Source organism: Scyliorhinus canicula, chromosome 27, assembly GCF_902713615.1.
Source record: "Scyliorhinus canicula chromosome 27, sScyCan1.1, whole genome shotgun sequence".
Taxonomy (NCBI): Eukaryota; Metazoa; Chordata; class Chondrichthyes; order Carcharhiniformes; family Scyliorhinidae; genus Scyliorhinus; species Scyliorhinus canicula.
In genome coordinates this window covers 10,108,024-10,134,762 of record NC_052172.1, presented here as the reverse complement: position 1 = coordinate 10,134,762, position 26,739 = coordinate 10,108,024, and the positions used below count along the sequence as shown (strand labels likewise).

General features: G+C 53.1%; 1 protein-coding gene across 8 annotated transcripts in view; it reads left to right on the top strand.

Annotated features, from left to right (window-relative positions):
- The window catches only part of LOC119957896 (homeobox protein Meis1-like), a 198,260-nt gene that overhangs the window by 58,609 nt on the left and 112,912 nt on the right, over positions 1-26,739 (top strand). For all 8 annotated transcript variants that reach the window (XM_038786082.1, XM_038786080.1, XM_038786079.1 and 5 more), the window contains one exon: positions 8,701-8,850. In XM_038786082.1, coding sequence (XP_038642010.1) covers positions 8,701-8,850 — 150 coding nt within the window. The remainder of the gene's footprint in view (positions 1-8,700; positions 8,851-26,739) is intronic.

Below are 26,739 nucleotides of genomic sequence, written 5' to 3'. Positions count from 1 at the left end.
TGCGTTTCAGAACCTGCGACTCTAGGATTGATCTGCAGGCTGTAATCCCATCCCAGGGTTCAAATGACGGTTACGGGCTGCTTTGAACTTTGCCCTCCCAGTTGGGTGACATCATCCGAATGTCTGCTTATGTTACCGGCTTGGAATGGCTCCCGGGCCTATCTCTGCGGCTGCTCCAAAGCAAAGCAGACTTGATAAGGGCGAGGAGGCTTCCAAAGGCCTGTGGTATGTGGGGAGTGATTTATTGCGCTGCTTGTCTGGAAGTCTGGGAAGCATCACTTTATGTGACTGCTGTGGAAAGAACGCTCCCTTTTGACCGGCTCCCCCCCACCCCACCCCACCACCACCACCACCACCACACCCCTCGTCATCTCTCCGCCAAGGCCTCCCTCAGACACACAGGCGCTTCGGAATCAAGGCTGCCAGCAGCTCACTGCTTCGCTCCACCTTTCCACCCTCCCCCCCCCCCCCCCCCCCCCCCAGCCCCCTCCCCTCCCCTACCAACCATCCGCTGGGAAGTCATCTCCACTGCGAGAGTGAGGGCGGGCTGCTTGGCCGGGCGGGGCATCGCGGACGAACCCCGCCGCGTCCTCGGCTGACCTCGGAACACGTGGCGGCACGGGGGCGAGGAGGGGGGCGGGGGGAGGGGGGTGGATGGGCGGGGGGGGGGGTGGTGGGCAGGGGAGGGATGGGGAGAGACGGGGGGGTGGGGGGGGAAGAGGGAGAGAGGAGGTGGTGGCGGAGAGGGTGGTGGGGGTGAGGGATGGGGAGTGTGTGGAAGGAGTGGTGGGGGAGGTGTTTGTTCGGGGGAGGGGGGGGGGGTGGGAGGCCCTGTCACCCCCACACCGGGAATCAAAGCTGTGCCCCTTTGCTCCATATCAGTTGCACAGTGCTGATGTCTTTACCTGTTGGGTTGCTGGGGAAGCTTAGCACTGAATTTAAATAGATACTCTATCAGGAGTTGCATTGCGGATGGATGATAATCTTCACGTATATCGTGTCGGTCGGCTGGACTCGAAATAATCTATCAAGAGGATTCCGAGACCCCCCCCCCCCCCAGTTAAATCATACCAATTTGAGGCAATCGATTTAAGTCTTAAAGACTCCCAGGACAGCACAGGTTCGGTGCAGACTGAACTCTCTTCCCCCCCCCCCCCCTCCCCCCCCCCGAATGGTTTGGGAGTCATTTAAACCCCCAGAAAGCCGGGTGGACTTATTTTGGGTGAGGGCGTAGGCCCAGGCGATTGCAGCCCCTTCATCTGAAAAATAGCCCTTCCGGCGCTGCTGCAAACCCTCGGTACTGTACTTGAGCTCCACCCTTACCATTTGTGTGCCATTGAGGGAAGGGGTGGGGGGGGGGGGCGGGGGGGGGCGTTTGAATCCCGAACCTCACAGCTTAGAGGCAAGGCTCCTACCAACCGAGCCACGCCTCACACAGCTCAAAGATTTCATGGCCGATACACCACCCACCCCACCGCCAACCCGCTTTGATTGATCCCGCCCATTTTAACTGAGACGGGATGGAGGTGGCTGTGGGGGGCGGGGGGGGGGGGGGGGGGGGGGGGGCGGGGGGGGGTTGATCGCCAATCCGTTCGTAATCATGGAGGAGTTCCGGAAAGGACAGTCAAAAAATAGTTCATTCCCAAGAGGAAAGTGTTGCCAAGCAACAGTTCGAATCCCAGCCGGGGATGCTCTGCGGCACGGTCCTTGTGCGGGCCGGCTTTTACAGGATTAAGGAGGCCGCTGATGGGCCTCCTCCCCTGAGCGGGGCAGCTCACACACCACGCGCAGGGTCGCCCCCGCGGCTTTAGGAAACCCGACAGGTAATGGGAGGTGAGGAGGACTGGAGCCCAGGAGGTCAGCGCTTTTATCGCACTGCTTGTGGGCCGGGAGCAGGAACATTTGTTTCGGCCCAACAACGTTGCCAGTAAACCAGCCTCCACTGTGATCTGTTCCCACCACCCTCCATGTGCCGTCTCGCCCCCCTCCCCAATTCACCATCTTAACCCACCCCCCCCCCCGTCCCCCGTCCCCATGACCGCAATCTAACCTCACCTATCCCTCTAGCCCCGTGGCCTCTTTAACCCTGAGACCCCCACGATAATCTCTCATTGTCTCCTTACCTGGACAGAAGGCCTCCCCACACCACAGACAGGCAAGGCCGCCAGCCAATCAGGTGGGAAATCAGGATTGAAAATCGATTTAAGCTCTGTCCTGGGGCCTACAGGTGGTTCATTGAACCCATACTTGGGGTTTCCCGTCTATAGTCTGTCACACTTATCCTTCCTTTCCAACCAACCCCCCCCCCCCATCCCATCCCCCTCCAAACACATGAAAATATTGGGGGCTCTGTTCCAGTCGCAACAACAACACCTTGGGCTGGATCCTCCGCAGGCTCCGCTCCAAAATCGCTGCGTAGGATCCACTTTCAGGCCGTAATCGGGGCCCGGCCCAGTCCCCCGATTCCCCGGGCCTCGAAAATCGGCGTGACCGCGGAGTAGGCCACGCCGCTGGGGGTGGGGGGCCCATTGCCTGAGCCCCGCCCAGTGTACCTCCACCCTGGTCGGGAGCAGACCAATCGGGGGGGGGGGTCTCTTTCTTTGCTGTGGCTCCGCGGGCCGAGTCCGCCATGGAGCTGAGTGCGGCCGCTGGAGGCCGCCGGTATGCACATGCGCGACCTCTGACCCGGATGTGCGGGAGCCCGTATCTGCAGCAAAAGCTGCGAGATTCACTCCGGATCACGGCTTGTCCCCGGCAGGGCTGGGAATTCGTTCCACTTTTTGAAAGGGATGTCTGGAGTACAACTCCACCGTTTTTACGCCAGCGCCGGGACATAGTCTCATTTTGGGAGAATTCAGCCCCTTGTATTGTGCTGCCTCTCACCTCAAAGGGCAGCACGGTAGCATTGTGGATAGCACAATTGCTTCACAGCTCCAGGGTCCCAGGTTCGATTCCCCGCTGGGTCACTGCCTGTGTGGAGTCTGCACGTCCTCCCCGTGTGTGCGTGGGTTTCCTCCGGGTGCTCCGGTTTCCTCCCACAGTCCAAAGATGTGCAGGTTAGGTGGATTGGCCGTGCTAAATTGCCCTTAGTGTCGAAAATTGCCCTTTGTGTTGGGTGGGGTTACTGGGTTATGGGGATAGGGTGGAGGTGTAGAACTTGGGTCGGGTGCTCTTTCCAAGAGCCGGTGCAGACTCGATGGGCCGAATGGCCTCCTTCTGCACTGTAAATTCTATGATAATCTTCACCGGGCCCGTTATTGGACGGATTGTTACACGCAGTGAGGGGCAAAGGCCTGGAACGCACAGCCTGGGCCTACGGGACAGGCGGCTTCTGAAGTGGGAGTTGGATTGTTATCTGAGGAATGTGCAGGCTTGGGGGGAGAAGGCGGGAGATGGGGGGCGGCGGCAACAGGAGGGTGGCTCCTGCAGGGAGCAGGTACAGACAGGGCAGGCCGAATACCTTCCTGTAACCGACCCCCCCCCCCCCCCCCCCCCCCGTAAGAAACCACACAAGGCTGCCCCCTACTGCATCAGAGTGTCATTGCACCGCTTCTCTCGACGTCTCCGAGCGAGTCTGACAACTGAAGCCGAGTCAGTCTCGGCGTTGACAATGCTCAGCGCCCCAGGCCTTACCCAGTCAGGGATTCATTGTAGAATAATTATCATGAGTTTCTATCCCAGGAAAACAATCTTGTCAAGAGAGGCAACACTCTTCAAGTTGCAAAACGTTTTTTGATGAGAGTGCCTGATTGAGCACCATTGAATCCCGACAGTGCAGAAGGAGGCCATTCGGCCCATCGAGTCTGCAACCATCCTACAGTGCAGAAGGAGGCCATTCGGCCCATCGAGTCTGCAACCACCCTACAGTGCAGAAGGAGTCCATTCGGCCCATCGAGCCTGCAACCACCCTACAGTGCAGAAGGAGGCCATTCGGCCCGTCGAGTCTGCAGCCACCCTACAGTGCAGAAGGAGGCCATTCGGCCCATCGAGTCTGCAACCACCCTCTGAAAGAGCAGCCTCCCTCGGCCCACCCACTCGCCCTATCCCTCTAACCCGCTAACCTGCCCATCTTTGGACACCAAGAACCCCTCCCTTTACATGGAGGTATATTTTTAAAGTGTTCTGTTCCTCTTCGACTGCACTGCAGTTACTCACCAAGGCCCCTGAGGCAGCAGCACCTTCCACCCGGGGGCGAGGGGACTGGAGGAGACCGCTGACAGAGAATTCCGATGTTCAGGAAGCAGTTAGATATTATGGGATCAAAGGATTTGGTTTGGGGTGGGAAAGCAGGATTAGGCTAATGAGTTGGATGATCAGCCACGATCGTCACGAATGGCGGAGCGGTCTCGAAGGGCCGAATGGCCTCCTCCTGCTACTATTTTTTTTCTACGTTTCCAACTAAAGTTGCCAAACTCAACGTCGCATCTCTCTGAGGAAGCTGACGGGTGGTGGTGGTGGGGGGGGGGGGGTTTATTGTTAAAAACTATGGCGAGGGACCAAAATCCTTATCACAGGACCCTTCCGAGGATGGGAAGGGATTAGGAGAGAGGACAATGGTTTGGTGAGACCAGGCTTGACTGCCGTAGGTGGAGGAACAGACTGGGTGGGGTGGGGTGGGGATGGCGCGGTGGTGCGTTGGGGGGGGGGGGGGGGGGAGGGTCATCGGGGGGGTGGGGTGGGCGGGCGTTGAGAAGGTCTAAAGTTATGTAATGGAAAGATTTTCATTTATATAGCGCCTTGAATAACCACCGCCCCGCCCCCCCCCACCCCCCAACATCCCAGGCAATCCCACTCTGCAGGCAATGATGTGGCATGGGGTTCGCCATTTCCCCGCTTCCCCCAGCCGCCTGTTTTTCGATGGCACGCTGTTCGTCGGCTGTGGCGGGGGGGGGGGGGGAATTCCCTGCTCCCTCCTCCCTCCCCCGTTTTGTCAATGGGATTTCCCATGGGGAATTCCCACTGGGAATCCCACCGACGGGGGTGCGCTGCCGGTGGGAATGGGGAATCCTGGCTGCAGCTTTGAAATGCAGTCCCTGTTTCGTTGCAGTAAATGAGGCAATCGATATGCACACTGCAAACTCCCACAAGCAGCAATGCTGTAACGACCAGGTGGCGTTTTTCTTCATTCTTTCACGGGGTGTGGACGTCGCTGGGCTGGGCCTGGCATATGTTGCCCATCCCTAATCGCCCTTGAACTGAGCGGCTCGCTCGGTCACTTCAGTGAAGAGTCAACCCCATAGCTGTGGCGTCTGGAGCCACATGTAGGCCAGACCGGGTAAGGACGGCAGATTTCCTTCCCTGAAGGACATTAGTGAACCAGATGGGTTTTTAGGACAATTGATGATAATTTCATGATCGCCATTACCGAGGCCAACTCTCAATTCTTGACCATTTATGAAGCGGTGCTGACTGAGGAATAACAATTAGCCAGAGCCCCAGATATAACTCCCCGTGCTCTGCTTCGAAACAGATCAATGGGATCTTTTAATTTCCCCTTGAGACAGACCCACAGCGCACCCTCTGTTCTGAACGTGGCACCTCTGGCAGTGTAGCATCTCACTTAGCGTAGTGTCAACCTGCATGAAATGGTCAAATTCTGGCGAGCAATTTGAACCCTCAATCTTTTGTGTCCTGAGGCGAGACTGAGGTACATTGGGCGCGGCTGATGCTGATGTGAGGATAGAGAATGGTGTTATGGATCCCTCTGGCGTTCAATGCGAGGGCGCCCTAACTTCCAGAAGGGAAACGCGGAACATTTGGTTCTTGATCATTTACCTTTGCAATTTGGAAAACAAAATGTGAGAAAAGAGATGAGGAAAAGGTGGTCAGTCTAAATTATTCAAATTACAAAATGTTATTTAAAACAAATCAACAGCAAAGAACAACATTGATAATCAGCTACAAAACCCAGACAGTATGCTTAATTTATCCCCCTCAATACAAATCTATTTACTTTCCTAAACCCTGAGAATACACTGTCCCCAAAACAACATCCCATTGGTTTTAACACCATGAGCCAAATAATTACCGCACAGGACCTGCAAATTTCTTTTGGGGATCTTTCTTCTAGTTTTGAGTAGGATTTCCGGGGTCTAACGCACGTAGCTTCTTCTCCTACTTTCTTTTCTGAACAACAGTTTCATGCTGAGTGAGAGTCCTGCTTTGCAACTGGGCATGGCTGTGATCTAGGCCCCAAGACTGCCAGTCTCCACTTTTCTGAACGAAGTGTCTCTTTCACCTTCCTTCTGGACTAATCTGCATTTCACAAGCCCTTGGTGCAGCTAAATCCCTTTCCGTTTCTTTTTCATCCACTTTTCATTTCATCCCAACTTCCTAAGAGTGGCCACATGTTAACACAGCAATGAATGAGAAATGCGTTTTCTGTGAATTGGTGTAGCTGTGTTTTAACCTTTTAGCTGCTTGAGAAATAAGGCAAATTCTAAACTATTTTTCAGATCGTGTACCAGAAGCAAAGAGAATCTTACTGGCCTTCGGCCCATAATATCTCTGCTAGCTCTCTTATCCAGTTAGTCGCACCTCCCTGCTCTTTCCCCACAGTCTGGCAATTGCTTTTTCTCCCTTGCAAGTATTTTTGAAAACCCCGATTGAATCTTCTTCAGCTTCCCCTGCCTGACGGCGCTTTCTAAGTCACGGCAACTTCCGACTATAATTCCCTCCCTTGTGCCAGCTCTCTCATGCAGCATAGTAGCACAAGTGGTTCGCACTGTGGCTTCAGGGTCCCAGGTTCGATTCCCCGCTGGGACACTGTCTGCGCGGAGTCTGCACGTTCTCCCCGTGTCTGCGTGGGTTTCCTCCGGGTGCTCCGGTTTCCTCCCACAGTCCAAACACGTGCAGGTTAGGTGGGTTGGCCATGTTAAATTGCCCTTAGTGTCCAAAAAAGGTTAGGAGGGGTTATTGGGTTATGGGGATAGGGTGGAAATGAGGGCTTAAGTGGGTCGGTGCAGACTCAATGGGCCGAATGGACTCCTTCTGCACTGTATGTTCTATATTTTGCTTTTAGCCAATTACATTGGCCAGTGGACATGAATTTGAGTCATTGCCATGACAGCAAATCTAATTCAAACATTGTAGAAATAGCTTTATAATATGGTAATCCTAAATACCATAACTACCAAGCTAATAATTCACGCACAATGATCCAGTGATCTTGACTAAATGTGCCATTTGTTTAAATGTGGGAGGATAGTGAAATTTGATTAGACGCGTAACTGACCAATGCCTTATTAGGCGTGCATGCAATATATCATCAAAGCTTTTGTCCCTATTCCCATTTTCACTTCTGATCGGTTTGCGATCCACATGAATAATTCCACAGGAATATATCTTATTGTTCATTCACAGCATGCGTTGCCCCATCCCTTATTGGCCTTGATCTGAGTGGCTCGCTCGCTCATTCCAGAGTCCACCGCATTGCGGTGGGGTCTGGAGTCACGTGTCGGCCAGACCGGGTAAGGTCGGCAGATTTCCTTCCCTAACGGGGCGTTAGTGAACCCTGATCTGATTGAGTGGCAGAGCAGACTCGAAGGGCTAAATTGGCGACTTCTGCTCCTAGTTCCTATGTTTCTATGTCCCAAAAAAGCAGGTTCCTCTGACAATGCAGCACCCTTGGCAGGCTACACCCTAGTGTTTCACAAACATATGAGCATGCAGGATCATGAGTAGGCACTTCGGCCTTTCGAGCCTCTGCTACCATTCAATAAGATGTCAGAATAGGTACAGGTTAGGTGGATTGACCATTCTAAATTGTTCCTTAGTGTCCAACAGTTAGGTGGGGTCACGGGATAGGGCAGGGGGAGTGGGCCGAGGAAAGGTGCTCTTTCAGAGGGTTGGTGCAGGCCCGGTTGGCCGAATGGCTTCATTCTGCACTGTAGGGATTCTGTGACTCGAAGATCAAGACTTACCTGATTGTAACTTCAACCTCGCGACCCTGTCTCGGTATTTGTTGTGCCGTTGTTGGATCCAAGCAATCGGCGGGATTGGAAGATGTTCCGGCGGGAAGGGCCAGGAAATGCCGTCCATAGAATTTCCCGGAGCCACCAGTTTAGCCAATAGCGTTTACATGCCTCTGTGAGGTTATCATGTATAGATTAGGAGCAGGAATAGGCCATTTGGCCCCTCGAGCCAGCTCCGCCATTCAGTCGAGTCATAGAATCCCGACAAAGTGCAAAAGGAGGCCTTTTGGTCCATCGAGTCTGGACCGACCCTCCAATAGATCACCCTAACCTAGGCTCACTCCCCCGCCATATCCCCGGTAGCCCCACCTAACCTTTTGGACACTTAAGGGGCAATTTAGCAGGGCCAACCCGCACAACCTGCACATCTTTGAACTGTGGGAGGAAACCGGAGCACCCGGAGGAAACCCACACTGACATGGGGAGAACGTGCAGACTCCGCGCAGAGAAGCACCTGAGGCCGGAATCGGACCCAGGTCCCTGGCGCAGTGAGGCAACGTTGCTAAACGCTGTGCCGCCCAATATAGGAATCATGGCTGAGCTGTTTTCTGTTTCGAATTCCACATACCTGCTAACCCCCCCCCCCCCCCCCCCCCCCCCCCTCACCATCTCACGGCAGCCTTTGATTCCCGTTGAGGCGACGTCTTCCCGCAGTGGCCCCTCTTACCCACGTGGTGACTTTGCCTCGCTCTAACCTCTACCCTTTCCTCACCGGGTCCCACCACAGGTCCACGAGTTGTGCGATAACTTCTGCCACCGATACATCAGCTGCTTGAAGGGGAAGATGCCGATCGACCTGGTGATCGACGATCGTGACGCCGGGTCAAAGTCCGACCTGGAAGACTTCACGGGCTCCTGCACCAGCCTCTCCGATCAGGTAGGAAGCGGTTATCCAATCCAAGGAAAAGTGGTGAAAATGTTTCAGGCGTACAAACCAGGAATTGGTGCAGGAATCACCCACATCTAAGCCTGTTCATGGTACCCTGACTGTATTGGCTGCCCTGGAGTTTGATCCTTTGGCAATTCCTTGAGTGAAGCGAGGATTTTATTTTGACCGTGGAAGCAGAAGTGATGGATTGCTACTGCATTGTCGTTTTGCAATGATACAATGACCGAGAGATTGAAGTCAGCCGGAATCTGTGAGGAGGGGAATAAACAGAGTTGACTTTTCGAATCTGTTTGACTCTTCGTCAGAACATTGTGACGAAGATTCAAGAGGACTCGGAATGTAGGGATTGAAGTATGGGACCAGCGTGCGTCGCCGAATAACATCGCTTTCCAAACAGAATGGAAGCTACAATTTATTTTCCTAAATTCAGAGAAATGCTGGACAAACACATGACGTATTACGTGGGATTATTATTCCCCAAAGCATTGACAGCAGATACAGCCCATTGGGTGGCACGACGGCACAGTGGTTAGCACTGCTGCCTCACAGCGCCAGGGACCCGGGTTCGATTCCGCTCTCAGGTGACTCTCTATATGGAGTCTGCACGTTCTCCTCCCGTGTCTGCGTGGGTTTCCTCCGGGTGCTGTGGTTTCCTCCCACAGTCCAAAAATGTGCAGATTAGGTGGATTGGCCCTGATCAATTGCCCCTTACTGTCCAGGGATGTGCAGGTTATGGGTGGGGGAGTGGGCTTAGGTTGGGTGCTCTTTCAGAGGGTCAGCGCAGACTCGATGGGCTGAATGGCCTCCTTCTGCACTGTGGGAATTCTATGGTTTTATGGAGTCATAGAACCGAACTGATATCCAATCCAGATTGACAGAGTGTTCCCTCTGAAGTGTTGGGGAAGACCTCAGGCAAGTTCCATGTTGGGCAAGGCCCCACTGTGCGACCTTCGTCATAACTTGGCCTACGATGGCGGGCATTACATCATCAACCATGTCCTCCCAACGTGTTGCTGGTGTGGGCAAGGGGAATCTCACACTGCCACCTCACCAAGGCTGAGGTTCGGGCCTAGTTTGAAAGCAGCTTACAGACAGAGTGCCTCACTCTTTGGGAGCGCCCATCAGAAAAGTGTAGGTTACAGGCCATTGATTTTCCAATTTGAATGCTGATGGGATGTTTCCCGTTCCGGGAAAGACTCCAACTTGGGGACACAGTTTAGAAATAAGGGATCTCCCACTTAAGGCAAAGGGGAGGAGAATATTTTTACCCTCAGGGTATTGTAAATCTTTGGAATTCTCTTGGCCGTAGAGTGGCGGCACTGGATCATTGAACATTTTCAAGGTAGAGGTAGCTCTTGACAAACACAGGGGTCAAACGTTATCAACCGGAGTTCAGGTCACAACCAGATCGGCCGCGATCCTATTGAATGTCGGAGAGGGTCCACTGAAGCACTTTCTCGGATTACATGCACGTGACTGTGAGCTACTTTGTCGTGACGCAGCGCTTGAACACCACGCGCCTTACTTGGTATCTCTTCTGCTGTTTGTCTGACCTGGGCATTGAGATTTAAAGCGATTTGGAAAAGAAGCAAATATGATGTGAGGCAAGAAACGATTTCACCCAGCGTATGGTTGGGCCTGGAATGTGGTGGAGGCAGGTTCAGTCGAGGCTTCAAAGAGGGGATTAGATGATTACTTGAACGGAAGCAATGTGCAGGGGGCGCGGGGGTGAAAGGCAGGGGGATGGCACTGAGTGACGATGCTCGTTTGGAGAGCCGGGGCTGACACGATGGGCCGAATGGCCTTCCTTCTGCCCCCGTGACAATTCTGTGAATCTGCGATTGGTGACTTGCAATCGAGTGTTCGCTACTTTTCAGAACTTTTCAGACCTGTCGTTGGAGATGGAGTCTCAGTGTCTTGGGGGAGGGGTGGGGATGGGGGGGGGGGGGGGGGGGGGGGTCGGGGGGAGAGGGGGGTGGAGGTATTGTCAACGTTGAAATTGTGCCGCAATAGAATCCATGCTTTAAATTGGGAATTAAGCACAACTGTGCCGAGCTGGGAAAGGATGTGGGAACCATTGCGAGAGGTACAGAAACCCTTCACTCTGAGAGTCTGGGCAGAACCGCGTGAGTCTGTGACTTTGCTGCCTTGGAGCTAAACCTGTTTTAAGGTACAGAGTAGATTCAGATTCACTTTTTGGGGGGGGGAAATATTTCAATAAAATTTTTAAAACAATTTTAATACAAATCCTACAAAAACACAGAGTAACAATCAAACAGCAATAGTCCCCTCCCCCACCCTCCATCTTCCCTTACAACTGGAAAACTTTGCGACTGAATCCCCCCCCCCCCACCCACCCTGTTCCCCCCCCCTCACCCTGTCACCCCCCCACCCCCCACCACCATGTCCGCTTTCCCACCCCCCCTCCCCGCCCCATGTCCAGCTCTGTAACCTTCTCAAGATGGGGCTCGTTTAGCACAGGGCTAAATCGCTGGCTTTGAAAGCAGACCAAGGCAGGCCAGCAGCGCGGGTTCAATTCCCGTACCGGCCTCCCCGAACAGGCGCCGGAATGTGGCGACTAGGGGCTTTTCACAGTAACTTCATTTGAAGCCTACTCGTGACAATAAGCGACTTTCATTTTCATTTCATTTTCATGTAAAAACTCCATCAGCTCACTCGGCCCACGCCGAGGCGCTTGGCGGTGTAATCGACCTCCAGCGCATGAGGGTCCACCTCCTCGCCACCAGCAAGGCAAAGGGCAGGACGGCTGCGCCCGCCCGGACCTCCGGCACAACCGAAACCCCCAGAATCGCCACCAATGGCTCCGGATTGCCGACATAGTCTCAAAAAAGGACCTCCAGGGGTCCGCCATCTTTGAGCACGCCCAGAACACGCGTGCATGATATGCCGGGTCCCCCCCCTCCCCAAGACACCGATCGCGTCTATCATCCACCCCTTCAAAATAACCGACTCATTCTAGCCTCGGTGTGCTCGGAACACCTCTCTCAGCTGGATGAGACCCGGCCTTGCCCGGGACAAGGTCGAGTTCACTCTCCTCAGTGCCTCATTCCACATCTCCTCCTCCAAGAGCAGAACCATCGTTGGTCTTTGAACCGACCAGCTGTGTAACAGCAAGAACTTACATTGAGTGTCCTTCACCACTCACGGCTGAGGAAGAACTTTCAAAGTTTCGCCGTGTGGTAAACATTGTGGCCGGTTTGTGCACCTCAACCTACAATGAAAGAAAGGACCGGATTTAGCAATGTTCTTGGAAGGATGAATAATGGCAGGGGTATTGAGGAGAACTCCCCATCTCTTCTTTCCATATGACCATGGGATTTGCTTTGCTCATAAGTTCATAAGATCCAGGAGCAGAATTAGGCCATTCGGCCCATCGAGTCTGCTCCGCCATTTTATCATGGCTGCTAAATTCCTCATCTGCTACCTACAATGCTACAGACCAAGAGCTGGATTGTGAAATCAGCCAGAGCGTCTCCTCCCTAGAACACATGACCCAGGAGTGGGATTCGGCAATTTCGCCTCCCGAGCTGACACTCCGTCAATGTGATCATGGCTGATCCCATCCTGGCCTCAACTTCACCATCCTGCCCATTACCATATTCAAAATCTGTCTACCTCCTCCTTAAATTTACTCATGACATGAGAATGTCGCTTTAAGAAATGTTTGGCTGCTCATGTTACTGCAGTGATGTCAGAGTGTGGGTGGAGCCGAGCTCTGGTTCTGCTTTTTAGTTTCACTTTGCAAAAAAGCTTGGCTGTGTCTGGGTTTTCCAGTGAGCTGCAGCTGAAATTAAACAAAGAGCTGTCCTGTTGATCTCTCTGCCATCCAAAGACTATCTCTGGATCATTTGGTGAATTCAGAAATGTAAATGTTCTCAATAGTGAATGTGAACCTAATGTGCTCCTGTTTAAAGGTTTGTTAAGTCTTTTGGATGTTAAAAGGACAGCTTAAATGATTACTTAGTGTTGTATTCTTTGGAGGTTATCTTTGAATTAATGGTTGCTAAGATATTCACTGTTTGTTTTAAAAAGGTTGACTTGAGTTCATAGAATAAACATTGTTTGTTTTAAAAAATACTTTTCCATTTCTGCTGTGCCACACCTGTAGAGTGGGCCGTTGCTCCCCATGCCATAATCTAGTAAAAGTTGTGGGTCAGGTGAGCTCCATGATACACTTTGGGGTTCTCTAAACCTTGACCCATAACTCTCACTATCCCAGCATGCACCGCACTCTGGGGTAGCGGATTCCACAGATTCACAACCCTTTGGGAGAAGTGGTTTCTCCTCATCTCTGTTTTAAATTTGTTACCTCCTATTCTAAGATTGCGGCCTCTCGTTCTGGAATACCCCATAAGAGGAAGCATCTGCTTCACATCTAATTGATCCATACCTTTTAGCATCTTGTACTCCTCGGTTTGATCCCCCCTCATTCTTCTAAAGACCTCGGTTCAACATCGGATTCTTGAGGTATTTTCTCAAGATCTGCTCGGGCATTAATGATCTCGTTTTCGTAAAGAACGGGAACCACTCTCCACCTTGAGCAGTGACGTCTCAGCCAAGAACCATTAGTCCTCAGATGGGTGTGGAGGGAAATCAGGAATCCTGTCCAACCCGTGTCCCCAGTGGATTTGGGAACATGCAGTTCAATTGTACAGCACCACTACCGGTCCCAGGGATGGTAAAACTATTAACGACAAACTTCATTTGTCATAGTTAAGGTCAGACAAAAGGAATATTGTTGCTTAAAACTGGGCGATCATCCAACATATCGCTTTTCCCCCCGTCCCTTTTGAATCTGAAACTTATCCTTTGGCCTGTGTGCGCTTTGATAGCATTGTATACCGATCACTGTTGTCGCTGGCACCAAGGTGGGCCCCTTTGGTTGGAGTTGGGTTCAATTCTTTGCTCCCAGGGTGGGCCAGTTGTTGGGTGACCTGCTCGGATTGGCTATGGAGCAGGATTTCCTCAGTCTCCGCAGTCTGGTGCTCACTGTGAGGAATAATCACTCGATGGGGACACCCGGCGCCACGGTAACGTAACCCCGGGGAGCTCGCCAGCTATCGGGGAAGGAGGGAAGAAAATCACAAGCGAAATTAGAAATTCACCCTTGGGAATGAACCTAATCAATGTGGAAGGTGTTTCGGTTAATTCTTAATCCTTCCAGGTGGAGAGTAGGGACGCCAATAGAGATTTTTCTTCAGCTGAGGCTCCACCGTGGACATGAAGTCTTGCTAGAAGGAGGCACTGGCCGCAGTGACCGACCTGTGAACTTTCCAATCCAACTTGCTGCCTGTCCAATCTTCTGCAGCTCAATTTGATGCCAAAGTGGAGGCTGCGCTTCAATATGACACCTGTTGGAACAAAAGGCCCCAGGCTTTCTCACATCACCTGATACAGTGCTCAATGGTTTAATTGTTCCGTGTTTGATTGGCCAGTCTGGATCACTAATCCTTGCACACATGCTTGACGGCTTATGCCTGTGGGTGGATCGAGAGGGTTAATTACTGCCTCTGCCCTCTGAACCCGCTGGGAACAAAGAACAAAAAACAAAAAAAATTACAGCACAGGAACAGGCCCTTCGGCCCTCCCAGCCTGCGCCGATCCAGATCCTTTATCTAAACCTGTCTCCTATTTTCCAAGGTCTACTTCCCTCTGTTCCCGCCCGTTCATATACCTGTCTAGATGCCTCTTAAATGATGCTATCGTGCCCGCCTCTACCACCTCCGCTGGTAAAGCGTTCCAGGCACCCACCACCCTCTGTGCAAAAAGATTTCCACGCACATCTCCCTTAAACTTTCCCCCTCTCATTTTGAAATTGTGACCCCCTTGTAACTGACACCCCCACTCCTGGAAAAAGCTTGTTGCTATCCACCCTGTCCATACCTCTCATAATTTTGTAGACCTCAATCAGGTCCCCCCCTCAACCTCCGTCTTTCCAACGAAAACAATCCTAATCTACTCGACCTTTCTTCATAGCTAGCACCCTCCATACCAGGCAACAGCCTGGTGAACCTCCTCTGCACCCTCTCCAAAGCATCCACATCCTTCTGGTAATGTGACGACCAGAACTGCACGCAGTATTCCAAATGTGGCCGAACCAAAGTCCTATACAACTGTAACATGACCTGCCGACACTTGTACTCAATAAAGGATCTGGGAAGGATCTGGGATCCAGCAAGGGCCATGTGCGTCAGGAATCCTGTAAGTTAGAACATAGAACATAGTACAGCACAGAACAGGCCCTTCGGCCCTCGATGTTGTGCCGAGCCATGATCACCCTACTCAAACCCACGTATCCACCCTATACCCGTAACCCAACAACCCCCCCTTAACCTTACTGTTTAGGACACTACGGGCAATTTATCACGGCCAATCCACCTAACCCGCACATTTTTGGACTGTGGGAGGAAACCGGAGCACCCGGAGGAAACCCACGCACACAGGGGGAGGACGTGCAGACTCCACACAGACAGTGACCCAGCCGGGAACCGAACCCGGGACACTGGAGCTGTGAAGCATTTATGCTAACCACCATGCTACCGTGCTGCCCTTAAGTTCTGAGATGTTTTAAAGTTTCATAGCTCAAGATTTAGAACTGGAGTGGTCACTGCGTGGTTCTGAGACAATTCAGTCAGCTAAAATACCACCACGCATGCTAAGCGCTGAGCATGGTGGGTGCATAGCGGGAGGGGAGCAAAGCCCTGGGACCCAGCCTCAAAGGCTTCTTGAAAGAACTTTCAGTGGCGGGTGTAATCTTAATATTGGATGACGATGTAGAGAGGGCAAGATAGAATTCCGTTGAAGTTAATGAAAAGAAAGAAAGCTCTAATGGGATGTGTGAGAGGTACATACTACTTCCCTCATTTTATTTAAGTTGCGGTCTGTTCAGTTCAAAAAAAGGATTCTCCGTTTGAGAGACTAAGTGTTGACGGCAGGAATGAATGGTGGACTTCTACAACAGGAGAATTGGCGCCATTCCCAGAGCAATTCCACCACTGTTAATGGGCCAGCACCAACGTCAAGTGGGACACAACCGATTCCAATGAAAAATGGCGTCTGATTCGCTGGAGTTGGGGTAGACACTTGAGAGGCTGACAAGCTGTCGCCTCATATTAGCACTTCGCTCCCCGCGCACACTCATGCCAGGAAACAAGATGGCACCGGTTACGCTGGAGCGCTTCCATCCCGTTGATGGGTCGGCTGGGGCCAGAGGGCACCTAGGGCGGTGACCTTGGGTGACACCCATATGACCTGTGGTACTAAGCGGTACTAAGTGGACAGTCGGCGACGTGCTCAGCTGCATGGCTGCCTTGCCGGCTGCCCGTTCACCCCCACCCCACAGCCCACCTCCTGGCCGCTCCCTGCTACTGGCCCTGGCTCAAGCCCGCCGGCCAGCAGCACTGAGGCGGTGTCGGACGCGTTCTGTACCCCCTCTCTCAGCAGCCAGGGCGCTTCTTTCCCGAGTTTTGAAACCAGAACTGAACCTCGCTATCGGGAATGGCTCCCAGCTCAGGCGGAGCGTCGCGGAGGCCCCGGAGAATACCGGGTCAGGCCCGTTAATGGACGGTGTATACCTGTACGTTTGGAGTAGAACACATTGACGCCGCTGTCGAGGCCCCGGAGGGTGGCGTTCTGGAGTGCGCCTGCCACCATTTCGCCCTCACAGCCGCTTCTCCGCCCACTCGCCTTTCCCAATTCCAGCGTCGGCTGACAGCGAAACCCACCCAAAAGATCCGGCAGAGCTATTGCTCTGACCATATCCACCAATCATCGCACATTCAAATGAGTCCAACTCGCGAACATAGAACATAGAACAGTACAGCACAGAACAGGCCCTTCGGCCCTCAATGTTGTGCCGAGCCATGATCACCCTACTTAAACCCACGTATCCACCCTATACGCGTAACCCAACAACCCCCCCTTATCCTTACTTTCATTAGGACACTACGGGCAATTTAGCATGGCCAATCCACCTAACCCGCACATCTTTGGACTGTGGGAGGAAACCGGAGCACCCGGAGGAAACCCACGCACACAGGGGGAGGACGTGCAGACTCCACACAGACAGTGACCCAGCCGGGAATCGAACCTGGGACCCTGGAGCTGTGAAGCATTTATGCTAACCACCATGCTACCCTGCTGCCCCATCTCTGAGAGGGGAGCATTCTATAAATACCACTGTGTCCCACTCAATTATCGCAGCACTTTTTTTCCAAATAGAGGAAAACGTGACAAAGCAAACCCGTGTGAGGAATGGATGCCGCGTCCCCATCGAGTTCTGCTCACACCAGTGGCTGGTACTTCACTGATTTTCCACTAATCTTTTTGCGATGAGCCCTTTCCGTCTGAGTCGCCAGTTATCGACCTGGGTGTCCTTGTCCGTAAGACACTGAAGGCCAGCATGCAGGTGCAGTAAGCTATCGGCCTTCAGCGCAAGAGGGTTCGAGTCCAGGAGTCGCGAGGTCTTGCTTTAATTAATTATGGGAGCTTGATTAGACTACACCTGGAGTACCGTGTGCCGTTTTGGTCCTTTGGAAGGGATGTTATTGCCATAAAGGGAGCGCAACGAAGATTCACCAGACTTGTTCGGGGGATGGCTGAGATTTAGGGCAAACTGGGCCTACGTTCTCTCGCGTTTCGAAGAATGCGAGGTGATCTCATTGAACCCTACAAAATACTGAAAGGTATATTCAGGGGTCGATGCAGGGAAGATGTTTGCCTTTGCTTGGGGTGCCTGGAACCGGGGCAAGCAACTTCAAAGTAAGGGGGAAAAGCCTTCACATTGAGATGAGGAGAAATTTCTTGACAGTCAGAGGGTTGTGAATCTTTGTAATTCTCTGCCCCCCCCCCCTCCTCCCACACAGAGGCCTGTGGAAGCTCAGTCACTGAGTACGTTCAAAGCCGAGATTGAGAGATTTCTGATTGGCAATAAGGTAACCAGTTACCGGGAAAAGTGTGGGTAAAAGTCATTGAAGTGATCCATCAGCCATGCTGGTATTGAATGGTGGAGCAGGGTCGACGGGCTGAATGGCCTCCCTCCGCTCCTATGTTATTTCTGCAGACCAGTGTGTCCAGTTTGAATAGACTCTGTCGGCTGTGTGTCGTTCAGGTAGACTAGGCCGGCTGTTTCCTGTCGCGTGCTGTGTAAGTAGACTCTGTAGACTGTTTGCTGTCGGTGTGCAGGTTAAACGGACTCTGCTTGCTGAGTAAAATGGCGTTATTTGCTGCTAAGTACACGGTAAAGTCCTTCCCCCTGTTTCCGTCAGGCACAATGGTGTTGATAGACACCCTGAACAATTACAGGATTTCCAACTGCCAATTTGACTCAATGCCCAGGGCTCAGGAAGCCCTGCCTTGACCATTTTTCTTCCACCCCCCCCTCCCATTTCTGCTGCTGAGTAACTTGCCATGCTGCATTATGGGATGGAATGTGCCCCACAATGACCCCCCCCACCCCTCCCCCACCCAGTCTCCCAATCCGATGACCCTCCCCTGTGCTGGGATTCTTGAACTGCCGGACGCTTCCCCCCCCCACCCCCCAACCAAGACAGGGCAGAAGGGGGAAAATGAGGCGAGGAAAGTCAGGATGGGGCCAGGAATTGCAGGATGTTTCTGAAGGAAGTGGGGCGGGGACAGGCCCGGAAAGCAGCCAGTGCCGGGTATCTCTCTGACTGCCCTTTCCTCACAAAGGCAAGAGTGCAGGCAAAAAACCAGGCCGAGGAAAATCAAACTGCCAGGCCAGGTGAACAACATGCATCACCTCATGAATATTCAGGAAGTCAATTAAGAACATTTACATAGAATTTACAGTGCAGAAAGAGGCCATTCGGCCAATCGAGTCTGCAGCGGCTGCTGGAAAGAGCACCCTACCCAAGGTCAACACCTCCACCCTATCCCCATAACCCAGTTACCCCACCCAACACTAAGGGCAATTCTGGGCACTAAGGGCAATTTATCATGGCCAATCCACCTAACCTGCACATCTTTGGACTGTGGGAGGAAACCCACGCACACACGGGGAGGACGTGCAGACTCCGCACAGACAGTGACCCAAGCCGGGAATCGAACCTGGGACCCTGGAGCTGTGAAGCAATTGTGCTATCCACAATGCTACCGTGCTGCCATAACGGTGCCCATACCGTGCTGGGCAACACGGTGGCGCAGTGGGTTAGCCCTGCTGCCTCACGGCGCCGAGGTCCCAGGTTCGATTCTGGGTCACTTTCCGTGCGGAGTTTGCACATTCTGCCCATGCTTGCGTGGATTTTGCCCCCAAAGATGTTTTGGGGCTGGTCTAGCACACTGGGCTAAATCGCTGGCTTTGAAAGCAAACCAAGGCAGGCCAGCAGCACGGTTCGATTCCCGTACCAGCCTCCCCGAACAGGCGCCGGAATGTGGCGACTAGGGGCTTTTCACAGTAACTTCGTTTGAAGCCAAACCTGTGACAATAACCGATTTTCATTTCATGTGCAGGCTAGGTGGATTGGCCACTCTATATCGCCCCTTAATTGGAAAAAAAATGAATTGGGTTCTCTGAGAAAAAAAAGAACATTGACATAAACGGCCAGTGTAATTTGCTTCATAGAATCTCCACGGTGCAGAAGGAGACCATTCGGCCCATCGAGTCCACACCGACCCTCGAAAAGAACATCCACCCAGGCCCAGTCCCGCGCCCCAGCCCCGTAACCCCACCTAACCTGCACATCTTTGGGCTGTGGGAGGAAACTGGAGCACCCGGAGGAAACCCACACAGACACGTGGGGAGAACGGGCAGACTCCGCACAGTCACCCAAGGCCGGAATCGAACCCGGGCCTCTGGTGCTGTGAGGCAGCGGCGCTAAGCCCACACCACCGTGCTGCCTCTGGCTTCACAAGCCTATAGGCCGTCCTCAGCTGGATGGTGACGCCCCCCCTCCAACCGTTTTGCCGATTAATTGGCTGATCTAGGGAAAATCGCAACGGGTGTCTGCTCCCACACCCAACCCAAGCCTGACAATGAGGTTCAGAAACCCGCTGGGAAAATTTTACCCAAGATCTTTCCCAATTTCTTTGGGCGTTCACAGGGAATTTTGTTCCCCCGCAGGCACCGGAAACCCGTCCTCTAGTGGGACTGATCTTTTCCCTTCACCGCGAGGCCTAGAGTTGAAAACCAGGCTGAGGTGGTGAGATGGAAGACCGTCTGTCAGGGTCTGATGTGAGATGTGTTTGGGGGCAGCAACCAGCTCCAATTGCGAACGTCAGAATTGGGGCTAGAACCGTTCAGCCCTTCGATCCTGCTCACCCTTTCAGGAGGATCACCAGCCTGGCTGCGGCCTTAACTCCCCTTTCCTGTCTGACCCCGCCGTGACCCCCGACTCCCTCGTCGATCCGAAATCTGCCCAACTCGGCCTTGATTAAATTCAACGACCCAACAGCAACTCGGAGAGAGAATCAGACTGTGATTGGGAGGCACTGCCAATCGCGGGTATGTGAAACGAGGGACTGAGGTGCTGAAGTGTGTTGGGCCTGAGCTCGGAGCGCATACCTGTGGCTCTGGCCACATCACAGCTCCCAGTTCTCCGGCCTGCGCCCCCCCCCCCCCCCCGTTTGTCCCGGTACCTCAACATTCCCCTGCTTCTCCTCATGTTCCACCCCACCCCGCTTATTCCTGCGCTCACCCGTTTCGTACTGCTGCCCTCGTTGCGCCCCCATGGTCAGGTGCTGCTAGGCCGCAGGCCTCACTTCGGGTCTCTTTCCCACGGGTGCGACTTGCATGACGCCGGCCCCACGCTGGTCCGCTGATTCTCCGGAGAGTCATTGGCGCCGGCACATTCAGGGGGCACTCTCCGCGCGCCCCCCCCCCCCTCCCCCCCGCCGGCGATTCTCCGCCCGGGATGGGCCGAGTGGCCACGAAAAAATCCGAGTACCGCCGACCACCTGTGGTCTTACCCGGCGGAGACCTCGGCATGCGTCCTTCCGGGGGCGGCCTGGTGCCCTGTTGATGCTGTCGTGAAACGCGACCGCGTTTACGCCGGCGTCAACACTTAGCCTCAGGATCAGAGAATCCCGCCCCAGGCTGTGAAAGTAACTTCCTCTCTCACCCTGTTCAGGAGATCGCGGTGTTTGAAAGATTTGGCCCCGGAAATGTTATGACGCTTCACACATTCTCTCCTCTCATGTCGCACGCCTCCCAATTATCCCAATCTCGCATCTGGGTGCCGTACGGTCAAAGCAGCAACATATTAAACAGATGCCGTTCACTCGCACAGACGTGATGACAATTTTCTGAATGAGCCCCACAGGAATCAGGCGCGAGTCAATTAGGGTTTGGAGGAATAAAATCATTTGGTTCTGAATCTCTGCCAAGAGAGGGGGAGGAAGGATGGAGGGTGGGAGGAGGTGCGGGGGGGGGGTTGGAATCGAACCGCAGAACGTCAATCAGGGCCTCACAGGGCCAGGGCAATGCAGCTGTGGAAACTGCGTGCTGGTGGGACCCACAAGGAGCAGGTTGTTAGGGTGGCTGCCTGTCTGCCTGGCAACTGTCTGTTCCCTGACTGTCTTGCCAGCTGCCTGGCCGTCTCTCTGTCTGATTTGCTCCCTGGTTCTCTCTCTGTCTGACTGTCTAGCTGTCTGGCTGTCTCTCTGTCTGACTGTCTGGCTGTCTGGCTGTCTCTCTGTCTGACTGTCTGGCTGTCTCTCTGTCTGACTGGCCGTCTCTCTGTCTGATTTGCTTCCTGGTTCTCTGTTTCTCTGTCTGACTGACTACCTAGCTGTCTGGCTGTCTCTCTGTCTGACTGTCTCGCTGTCTGACTGTATCTCTGTCTGGCTGTCTCTCTGTCTCTCTGCCTGGCTGTCTCTCTGACTGTATCTTTGTCTGGCTGTCTCTCTGTCTGACTGTCTCGCTGTCTGACTGTATCTCTGTCTGGCTGTCTCTCTGTCTGGCTGTCTCTCTGTCTGACTGTCTCGCTGTCTGACTGTATCTCTGTCTGGCTGTCTCTCTGTCTCTCTGCCTGGCTGTCTCTCTGTCTGACTGTCTCTCTGTATTGTTGTGTTTCGGTCCGGCTGTCTCACTGTCTCTCTGTCTCTCTGTCTGACTGCCTCTCTGTCTGGCTGTCTCTTTCTCCGACTGTCTCTCTGTCCGACTGTCTCTCTGTCCAGCTGTCTCTCTGTCCGACTGTCTCTCTGTCCGGCTGTCTCTCTGTCCGGCTGTCTCTCTGTCCGGCTGTCTCTCTGTCCGGCTGTCACTCTGTCCGGCTGTCTCTCTGTCCGACTGTCTCTCTGTCTGACTGTATCTCTGTCCGGCTGTCTCTCTGTCCGGCTGTCTCTCTGTCCGACTGTCTCTCTGTCCGACTGTCTCTCTGTCCAACTGTATCTCTGTCCAACTGTATCTCTGTCTGGCTGTCTCTTTCTCCGACTATCTCTCTGTCCGACTGTCTCTCTGTCCGACTGTCTCTCTGTCCGGCTGTCTCTCTGTCTGACTGTCTCTCTGTCCGGCTGTCACTCTGTCCGGCTGTATCTCTGTCTGGCTGTCACTCTGTCCGGCTGTATCTCTGTCTGGCTGTCACTCTGTCTGGCTGTCTCTCTGTCCGGCTGTCTCTCTGTCCGGCTGTCTCTCTGTCCGGCTGTCTCTCTGTCCGGCTGTCTCTCTGCTCGGCTGTCTCTCTGCCCGGCTGTCACTCTGTCTGGCTGTCTTTCTGTCCGGCTGTCTCTCTGTCCGACTGTCTCTCTGTCCGGCTGTCTCTCTGTCCGACTGTCTCACTGCCCGGCTGTCTCTCTGCCCGGCTGTCTCTCTGCCCGGCTGTCTCTCTGTCCGGCTGTCTCTCTTGTCCGGCTGTCTCTCTGCCCGGCTGTCTCTCTGCCCGGCTGTCTCTCTGTCCGACTGTCTCTCTTCCGGCTGTCTCTCTGTCCGACTGTCTCTCTTCCGGCTGTCTCTCTGTCAGACTGTCTCTCTGTCCGGCTGTATCTCTGTCCGGCTGTCTCTCTGTCCGACTGTCTCTCTGTCCGGCTGTCACTCTGTCCGGCTGTCTCTCTGTCCGGCTGTCTCTCTGTCCGGCTGTCTCTCTGTCCGGCTGTCTCTCTGTCCGGCTGTCTCTCTGTCCGGCTGTCTCTCTGTCCGGCTGTCTCTCTGTCCGGCTGTCTCTCTGTCCGGCTGTCTCTCTGTCCGGCTGTCTATCTGTCCGGCTGTCTCTCTGTCTGGCTGTCTGCCTGTCTGTCTGGGTTTCTGGCTGACAGTCTGCCTGTCTGGCTGGGTTTCTGGCTGCCTGTCTGTCTGTCTGTCTGGGTTTCTGGCTGGCTGGCTGTCTGTCTGTCTGGCTGTCTGGCTGGGTTTCTGGCTGTCTGTCTGTCTGTCTGGCTGGCTGGGTTTCTGACTGACAGTCTGTCTGTCTGGCTGGGTTTCTGGCTGACAGTCTGTCTGTCTATCTGGGTTTCTGGCTGACAGTCTGTCTGTCTGGCTGTCTGTCTGGCTGGGTTTCTGGCTGACAGTCTGTCTGTCTGGCTGTCTGTCTGGCTGGGTTTCTGGCTGACAGTCTGCCTGTCTGGCTGTCTGTCTGGCTGGGTTTCTGGCTGGCTGTCTGTCTGTCTGTCTGTCTGTCTGGGTTTCTGGCTGTCTGGCTGTCTGTCTGGCTGGGTTTCTGGCTGTCTGTCTGTCTGTCTGTCTGTCTGGGTTTCTGGCTGTCTGCCTGTCTGTCTGTCTGGCTGGGTTTCTGGCTGTCTGTCTGTCTGTCTGTCTGGCTGGGTTTCTGGCTGACAGTCTGCCTGTCTGGCTGGGTTTCTGTCTGTCTGGCTGGCTGTCTGGCTGGATTTCTGATGTTAGTTGCACATCAGATAGGAAGAAAATGAAAACAAACTCCACTTTCCGGTCACGGTGAGTGGAAGCAGCAGTTTGAGTTAGTGGCCCCGTTTCTGAGTTCTCCTCCCAGCTGATGGGGTCAAAGGTACCACTTTGAAACAGTTTACACTTCCCGTGCCCACTAACACATTAAGAGAATCTTGAACTAGGACTCCAAAGTCCCTTTGCGCTGCCGATTACCGAGGCATTTTACCATTTACAAAATAGTCTATTCTTCCTTCGAAAGTGCTTCACCCCGCGCAATTGCTTTGTTTTAATTAAAATTTAGAGCAGCCAATTATTTTTCTTTTTTTCCAATTAAGGGCCAATTTAGTGTGGCCAATCCACCTAGCCTGCACATCTTTGGGTTGTGGGGGCGAAACCCACTCAGACGCGGGGAGAATGTGCAAACTCCACACGGACAGTGACCCAGAGCCGGGATCGAACCTGGGTCCTCAGTGCTGCAGTCCCAGTGTTATCCACTGTGCCACGTGCCCCCCCCCCCCCCCCCCCCCCCCCCCCCCCCCTCGCGCTTTTCCACATATTCTCCATCTAGGTTAGTACGTGAAGGAGAAAGGAACAGAATGATAGTGCGGCACAGTGGTTAGCACCGCTGCCTCACAGCGCCAGGGACCCGGGTTCGATTCCGGCCTCAGTTGACTGTCTGTGTGGAGTCTGCACGTTCTCCTCTGTGACTGCGTGGGTTTCCTCCGGGTGCTCCGGTTTCCATCTGTAGGTTAGGTGGGGTTACGGGAATAGAGCGGAGGAGTGGACCTGGGTAGGGTTCTGTATCGGAGGTTGGTGCAGGCGCGATGGACAGAAGGGTGTCCATCTGCATGGTCAGGATTTTATGGACAAGCAGAGGGCATGTTCTTGGTGGTATTCTCACTGGACAAGTCATCCAGTGACCCAATGAGAAATTAAGAGTTTATTCATGACCGTGAAACCTTTGTCGAAAACCCATCTGGTTCACTAATCTCCTTTAGGAAAGCAAATCTGCCGTCCTTACCCAATCTGGCATTACATGTGACTCCAGAAGCACAGCAATGTGCTTGACTCTCAACTGCCCCCTCAAGGGCAATTCGGGATGGGCAACACATGCTGGGCCCAGGCAGCGACGGCAAAGTCCCTTGTATGAAAGCTAGGGGCCCCTCCAGCCTTACTGTGTGATCGACAACTCTATCCTCCTCTTTCCGGTACGACGATGACTCTCTCCTGCCCCTTACTGTGCGATCAATAACTCTCTCCTCCCTCTCACTGTGTGATCGATAACTCTCTCCTCCCTCTCACTGTGTGATCGATAACTCTCTCCTCCCTCTCACTGTGTGATCGATAACTCTCTCCTCCCTCTCACTGTGTGATCGATAACTCTCTCCTCCCTCTTATTGTGTGATCGATAACTCTCTCCTCCCTCTCACTGTGTGATCGATAACTCTCTCCTCCCTCTTATTGTGTGATCGATAACTCTCTCCTCCCTCTTACTGTGTGATCGATAACTCTCCAATTACAGTGTGATCGATAACTCTCTCCTCTCTCTTACTGTGTTATCGATAACTCTCTCCTCCCTCTTACTGTGTGATCGATAACTCTCTCCTCCCTCTTACTGTGCGATCGATAACTCTCCAATTACAGTGTGATCGATAACTCTCCTCTCTATTACTGTGCGATCGATAACTCTCTCCTTTCTCTTACAGTGTGATCGATAACTCTCGCCTCCCTCTCACTGTGTGATCAATAATTCTCTCCTCCCTCTCACTGTGTGATCGATAACTCTCGCCTCCCTCTCACTGTGTGATCAATAATTCTCTCCTCCCTCTCACTGTGTGATCGATAATTCTCTCCTCCCTCTCACTGTGTGATCGATAACTCTCTCCTCCCTCTCACTGTGCGATCGATAACTCGCTCCTCTTACTGTGCGATCGATAACTCTCTCCTCCCTCTTACTGTGCGATCGATAACCCTATCCTCCCCTTACTGTGTGATCGATAACTCTCTCCTCCCTCTTACTGTGTGATCGATAACTCTCTCCTCCCTCTTACTGGGTGATCAATAACTCTCTCCTCCCTCTCACTGTGTGATCAATAACTCTCTCCTCCCTCTCACTGTGTGATCGATAACTCTCTCCTCCCTCTCACTGTGTGATCAATAACTCTCTCCTCCCTCTCACTGTGTGATCGATAACTCTCTCCTTTCTCTTACTGTGTGATCGATAACTCTCCAATTACAGTGTGATCGATAACTCTCCTCCCTCTCACTGTGTGATCGATAACTCTCCTCTCTATTACTGTGCGATCGATAACTCTCTCCTTTCTCTTACTGTGTGATCGATAACTCTCTCCTTTCTCTTACTGTGTGATCGATAACTCTCCAATTACAGTGTGATCGATAACTCTCCTCTCTGGCTTAATGTGTGATCAATAACTCGCTCCTCTTACTGTGCGATCGATAACTCTCTCCCTCTTACTGTGTGATCGATAACTCTCTCCTCCCTCTCACTGTGTGATCGATAACTCTCTCCTCCCTCTTACTGTGCGATCAATAACTCTCTCATCTTACTGTTTTGATTTGATTTATTATTGTCACATGTATTAGTACACAGTGAAAAGTATTGTTTCTTGCACGCGGTACAAACAACGCATACCGTACATAGGGAAGGAAGGAGATACTGCAGAATATGATGTTACAGTTATAGCAAGGTGTAGAGAAAAGATCAACTTAATACGAGCTAGGTCCATTCAAAAGTCTGATACAGTAGTCCCCCGTTATACCGCGCTCCGCAATACCGCGGTTCGCGATATACCGCGGGGGGGCTTATGGACCCCAACTGTCAGTTGTGTCAATTTCAGCGGCCTGCTCACTTTGATCCGGAGAGGGAAGCTGCTCTCTCACCGAAACAATCAGCCGGCCGCTGAAATTGACACTGCCGGCTGCTCTCTCCCTCCAATCCAACTTTTAAGTTTTAATGTTTCTGATTGGAGGGAGAGAGCAGCCGGCAGTGTCAATTTCAGCGGCCGGCTGATTGTTTCAGTGAGAGAGCAGCTTCCCTCTCC